The 6,931-nt window shown below is 44.8% G+C and overlaps 1 protein-coding gene across 1 annotated transcript; it reads right to left on the bottom strand.

Annotated features, from left to right (window-relative positions):
• Positions 1-2,059: 2,059 nt before the first annotated feature.
• Positions 2,060-4,056, bottom strand: LOC120658883 (plant cysteine oxidase 1-like). Its single transcript, XM_039937020.1, has 5 exons — positions 3,774-4,056; positions 3,467-3,657; positions 3,220-3,364; positions 2,521-2,727; positions 2,060-2,373 (listed from the first exon to the last, which is right to left on the bottom strand). Exons 1-5 carry the CDS (start codon positions 3,901-3,903, stop codon positions 2,270-2,272), a joined length of 777 nt encoding a protein of 258 aa, XP_039792954.1. The 5' UTR covers positions 3,904-4,056; the 3' UTR covers positions 2,060-2,269.
• Positions 4,057-6,931: the final 2,875 nt, after the last annotated feature.

The raw sequence follows: 6,931 nt of genomic DNA, 5'->3' as shown, positions 1-6,931 counted from the left end.
CGATGGACCGTGCGGTGGACGGCGGTGAAGGGCAGCCGGGATCGGAGCTCGGACCGGGCGGCAGCTGTGGCGTCCACTCCTGGATCGAGGGCGCAAGCGGCGACGGAAGGCGGGTTTCTTGGTTTGCGCCACAAAACCAAGGAGGCGGACGGCGGTTGAAGACGCCAAGTCGTGGAGGCACGGGCGTCGGTCTCGGGACTGACGGAGGCGACGGGCGTCGACGGCGTCTAGGGCCTCGCTGCGGGCGAGGAGGTGACGGGCGTCGGGCGGCGTCTAGGGCCGTCAGAAGGCCGAGGCGGGAACGGCGTCTAGGGCCACGGCGTGGAGGCGGGAATCTTCTCGCGCGTGAGGTTTTGGCGGTTTTCTCAAAACCGGCCATCTACCCGGGTTTCGCGGACCCTCCAAAACCGCGGACTGGATCTTCATCAAGACGGCGGCATCGCGGAGAAGACTTCTTTTCGAAGAAAGAACCTCGGCCGTCGGATGAGATCGTTGTACAGGGGGTGCTGCAGGCCAACCGGTCTGACCGGTCCCTGGCACCGGTCTGACCGGTCCCGCGGGTATAAATACCCTTTCACTTGTGTTAGGTTAGGTGTGGCTTTTGTAATCTGTTCGTGGACTCTCTGTTTCCCCAGGCTGCCGCCCCTGTGTTCCTCTTCCTCAGTTCATCTCTTTAGGGTAGATTTGAATGTTGTTTGTGTGAGAACTCTTGTGGATTTGATTGGGAAAGGAGGCCCTAACCTCCTCGTGCCCTCTGGGCGATTTGAATCAATCCATCTCCTCGTTTTGTGCCTTGTTTGATGAAATTTCGATTTCGTTTTTGGTGCACTTGATTGCGATGAGTCCATGAGTTCTTTGCTGTGATTCCCGTGCTCCCAACTCTAACCTAAACCCTCTGTAATCACTGGCGTGTTCGAACTCGAGTTCTTGAGTGTTTGAGAAAACCCCAATCCCTTTTGATCTCCCCCATAATTCTCACGATTCGTTGATCTTTGGGACGAGATCTTTTGGGGATATGCTCACGGGGTAGGGGCGAAGCAATCCCCCAAGTTTCATCGGTTTTCGTGGTCGTTTGCTCGGGATTCACCGTTTGAATCCAATTTCTCGGGGGTTTTCTGGGTGCTACCGGTCAGATCGGTAGGCACGACCGGTCAGACCGGTCCAGCGCACCGGTCAGACCGGTCCAGGCAGATCAGTTCTGCAGTTTTCCCGATTCGCTTCCGATTTGCTTCGTGGTTTCGCTCGCTCGTTCGAGGCCTTTTGTGTTGGTTTAGCTTTTCCATAGCTATTCCAAATTTTGGCCAGAACGTTTGAGGGTTTGGGTGATTTTCGGGATATAGGCCGATGGTTTGAATTTTGGAAGAAATTTTGATCGGCTCCCATTCACCCCCCCCTCTGGTCGCCGGCTTCGGTCCCACACGGTGCCCGCTGGGTACCGCGACCAGAGCCGCGTGGCCTGCTCCAGCGATGCGGGTTTGCGACACAGGCTATGCGGGTTTGTGGCGCGGGCTGAGATAGTGGTTTCGCGGCAAAACCCGCCCCACCTGCATCCTGAGTATAATTCTTATGAGTATTCTATAATACGCCTCAATGATCTAAATAATGTCTCAAGATATTAAACGGAATGACTCAAACTATACCTCTATGGAGCTAAGGTCAAAAATTAAAGTGTCTCAAACTTGCCCCTAATAATTTGTATTGACATTTTACGAAATAACTTGAAAAAGTGCCTCTATGATTAAAAATGTCTCAAATATTGTCTCAATACATGTGACACTTTAAAAAATACCACAAAAATGTCTCTACATTACATTATGACATATATGTAAATACAAATTGTGAAATGTCTATACAAAAGTGTCTCTACATTAGATTTGTGTTGTAGCGTCTTGTTTTGTATCACTTCTCGTCAAGATTAATGTGATTAGCAATTCCAACATGGCCAATTGACGACTTTAAGCCTTTGATGCAGTTGGTCACATTTTGCTAGATTGTAGCACGGGTAGTGGTCTATATGTGGTTAGCAATGAGTTACGAATATATGTCCAGTTTGCTCCCATCTCACACTCACAAGCTTGTTGCCAAAGAGTGAGTCAATCACTAGTTGCCGGAAAGGAAAAAATATAAACAAGAAGGACAAATCGTCATGGAAGTGTATGACAAATCTCACAAGCGGAGTGGAGAAGATGCAACGTATTTTCCAGACATGCACACACACGACATGACACACAACTTGCACGCAGCTACTTTTGGGAAAACGGTGAGCTATCTAGTCATAGAAATCCATGTCTACGACGAGCTCTGGCCCTACGTATGGCGCCCCAACAACACGAAAATCCTCAGGCAACTCTGCTTGTTCCAGCACTGCAAAACCTGAACAGACGATTCGATCGTATGTTTATTTGTCAGAGATCGACTAAAGCATGCCGTCTTTAATTTGCAGACAGGAAATAGAGAAGAATTCTCTACTAATAACCTAGTAGTAACATGCTCATGTAGAAGCATTTTGAATATATGTACCTGGGAGAGAAGGGACGGGCATGTCGGAGAAGTAGGTGGACGGCCGGCCGAGGTCCTCCGCGTACGGCGGCGCGAGCACGTCGAGGAGCGCGCACGGCGTGACGGCGGTGAAGGTGTGGATGTTGCCGCCGCTCCGGGGGAACAGCACCGACGCCCTGCACGGCGCCTCCCGCAGCTCGTCGACGGCCACCACCTTGGCTAAACCGCCTGCAAGTAAGGAATCTCCTTGACTTTTTAATCAGCGTACGTGCAGTGGCTTGTCGAACACTAATAAGATCTCATGGCCTGTCCAGTGTCCATCTCTTTCATTTTGCTCTATTTTATTCCACTCCCTTATCCCAAAACAGGGTGGACTTTTGGATTGTGCGGTGGAATACCGTCACGTATTTTCTTTTCCTAGAATAATAGCGTCAGGCGTAGATACTACTAGCTGTGCAGCTGTTTTCATGAGCTCACAACCAGGTACATGCTGCAGCCGCTCAGGATTTTTCCACAGCCCCTAGCTTCAGACCTCTCGCGTTTCCTGCAACATTCTTATTCAGACTTTGCAGACTCTGCAGCTCAGGGTTTCATTCACACACGAAACTCTGCCCTTTTTTTTGGTGGGGGAGGGACGACAAATCGGGAATTAAGAGAAATCGATGGGCAACATGCGAGGCCACAGCCTAGAGCAGGTGAGAGCGAGACAGGCTAGTTTACCCTTTCTTGCGCCGGAGCGCGGCGCGGTGACCCAGTCGTAGGAGCTGACGCGCATCGAGCCGTAGAGCAGCTTGCTCAGCACCGCCATGTGCGGGTGGTCGTGCAGAGGCAGCGTCGCGCCCGCCGGGAAGCAGAACACGCCCATCTGCAACACACCGCCGCCGCCGGGACGGACGCGCCGTCATGACAGGCCATCTGCAAAGCCACTACAAGCTGCCGGCCGGCACGATCACCTGAACGCACGTACCGAGAAATCGTCGCACTCGTGGATGTGCACGTACGTGATCCGCGTGAACCCCCGCGCCGAGAGGAGTCGCCGGGCCGCCGCCCTCGGGCTCGCCTCGTCTTCCGAGGACGAGGACGACGACGACGACCCCATCTCGCCTTCCTCCCCGCCGGTGCCCGCGTCGATCCCGACGTCGTCCGCCTCCATCCCGTCTGCACAGTTACAGACACCCACGCACCACCATACACAGTTACAGACACTGATCAGTCAGTGATCACACGTCGATGGATTCGAGGCAAGACGCGAGGCAGGCGCGACGTACACGTACCGAGGATGCCCTGCAGCCACCTGACCTGCGAGAGCGTGAGGAGCCCTTCCTTCTCCGGCGAGAACACGGCGTCGCACGCGTCGTACAGCCGCTGCACCTTGCTCCGCCGGTCACCGTCGGCGTCGTCCATGGCGCGCTGCCGTCACGGCCGCCACAGGCTGACCGACGACCAGTGGCGAGATCGAGCGAGCACGAGGCGAGACCTGTGTGCGGGCTATCCGTGCAGGGGGGTGGTATGAATGAAGCTTTGTGCTTGTGCGTGCGTGCGTGCGAGCTTTGCGTCCGCAGGTGCCGAAGCCGGACGAATTCAAGGCGGGGAGCGTACGGTTACCGGCGGTAGAAACCGTGGGCTACGCCCGGGCCGGCATTAACAGGAGGCCACCTGGCTGCCGGCTCGCCTGCTTGCCTGGCGCGCGTGCGTGCACCGCGCCACCGCTTGCCCGTGTACGCTGTTACCAACCGCCATGTCGATGCATGCACACACCGTCACGAAACTACTGTATGCAGAAAACAACCATGGGCGAAGCTTTTGGTCGCTTGGAATCGGGACACGGGGGGCCGTTATTGGGTGGGCGTTCCGCAACATGCTACTAGCGAACGAAAGTTGCAAACAGTTAGCAACGCACATGCATACAGATTAGCTAGTAGTGTTCTCGTTTCCGCATTCCCATGTCAAGCTTCTCTGGATTGTTTTTGCGCATCCTTAGGTAGCAACGGTGCTTTGATCTTAGCACAAAAATGATTTTAGCGCGCATTTTTTTCTCGTTTTGGGATAACGGGTGAGGAGGGTAGAGTACACGGGCGGGGAAGTTGGCTTATATGAAGGCAAAAGTAGCATAGAGAAAATATCATGCTCATCAATATAATTGAATTGTAGCTCAGAGCATGATCTGTAATACAAAAAACACTTTGGAAAAGATCATCAGCCATGCGCGTACACAATGATGAATGAAAAAAAGTTTTATATATATCCTCTACTTTTGAATTATGCTTTTAAGAATTTTTTATTATAATTCATAAATACAGGTAGATCTCTCTATATTCTGAAATTTCAAGCTACAAATACAAAACTTCAACATTGAATGTGACAAGCTTTTCTCATAGTTAACAAGAACTTTCTACATCCTAGATTTCAATTCACCAATTCAAAGGTCCATACACAAAATTTATAAACTTTCAAATCGTGTACACAAAACTATTCTTATATACCTAACTTTGATTTCATACATGCAAAACTTCACATTCGGGAATAGTGGGTGAATGGGTAGAAAATTGGGCGGGGACAATTTCCACATACATATGAAAGCAAGAGCCTTGCTTCAAAATATTTTTCTTTTTTCTAGACATAATTAGAGTAAATGTGTCTCAACTATTAATTCTAAAAAATACTTTGGAGCATTCATTCTTAACTTCATACTCGTGTGTTTGAAAAAAGTATACTTCTAGACAAAAAAAAAAGCTTTATAATTCAAAAACTTTGCACTCCCGAGTTGATGAACTTTCAAGTATAATTTTATAAACTCTATACTACCAACTCCAAAATTTATAATTCCTAGAAATAAAAATATATTCAATAAAAGCTCACATGCATGGCTAAAACAAATATATTGAAGATACTATCCTTGAATTTTTACTAACTTTGAACTCATGTAACCCAAAACTTTGTATTTGTAGATCAGAAATTTTACCTTACGCAACCTTGTATTTGATTATATATAACTTTATAATACAATATCAAAAACTTTTGACTCCATTATAGAAAACTTCTTCCTCATACAGGCAAAACTTTCCAGAATCCCCCATTTGAATGTCCATATTCAAAAACTTCATGTTCATATTCACAAGAACTTATGAGCTATATGTACAAAAAATTTATGTTCACGGTTCAAAAATTTCAAAATGCATAATTAAAAATTGATTTTATACTCTTTACATAACACTTTATAATAGAATATGAAAAACTTTTGAGTGCGACATACAAAACTTTACAGACTCCCAAACTTTAAATGTACATATTCAACTTCATAGTATTTTAAAAAAATTATAGACCGTCACTATATATATATATATATATATATATATATATATATATTTGAAAAATTCCGCGTGATTAAAGTAATTTTTGTCATTGAGTTTTGAATTCTATACACGTCTCTTTATATAAGAATGTGAAAAACTCTTGACTAATATATGAAAAACTTTGTAGAATTCATAACATCAAATTTATTGAGAAACTTCATATTCGAATTTGCAAAAGCTTATTATGAATCACATGTGCAAAAGCTTACCATTTGTAGTTCATAAAAAAATTAACTGCAGGTTTTCAAAATCTATATACACAATCCATTTTCAAATTCTATACACAACCCATTAGAATAGAATACAAGAAACTTTTTACTACTATATTCTAAACTTCATGGGAAATTTATCCCTGTGACACTGCAAAAATCAGATCAACCTTGTATTTGATTATAAATAGCTTTATAATACAATATCACAAAACTTTTGACTCCTTTATAGAAAATTTCGTCCTCGTACAGGCAAAACTTTATAGAATCCCAGATTTTAATGTCCATATTCGCAAGAACTTATAAGCTATATATGTACAATAAGTTTATGTTCATGGTTCAAAAATTTCAAAATGCATGATTAAAAATTGTTTTTTTATATTCTTTACATAAAACTTTATAATATGATACGAAAAACTTTTGAGTGTGACATACAAAACTTTATATACCTCATAACTTTAAATGTACATATTCAACTTCATAGTATTTTGAAAAAAATTATAGACCATCTCTATTAAAATTTATATATATTGTTTGAAAAATTCCAACCGCGTGATTAAAATGATTTTGTCCTTGAGTTTTAAATTCCATACTTGTGTCTTTATATAAGAATGTGAAAAACTTTTAACTAATCTATGAAAAGCTTTGTAGAATTCATAACATCAAATATATTGAAAATTTCATATTCGAATTTGCAAAAGCTTATTATGAATCACATGTGCAAAAGCTTACCATCTGAGTTCACAAAAAATTTACCGTAGGGTTTCAAAATCTATACACACACTCTACTTTCAAATTCTATACACAGCCCATTATAATAGAATATAAGAAACTTTTTACTACTAAAAATTTATCAAAAATTTATCCTTG

This window comes from Panicum virgatum, chromosome 2N, assembly GCF_016808335.1.
Source record: "Panicum virgatum strain AP13 chromosome 2N, P.virgatum_v5, whole genome shotgun sequence".
Classification (NCBI taxonomy): Eukaryota; Viridiplantae; Streptophyta; class Magnoliopsida; order Poales; family Poaceae; genus Panicum; species Panicum virgatum.
The sequence above is the reverse complement of the archived record's forward strand: the minus strand, read 5'-3'. Positions and strand labels throughout refer to the sequence as shown.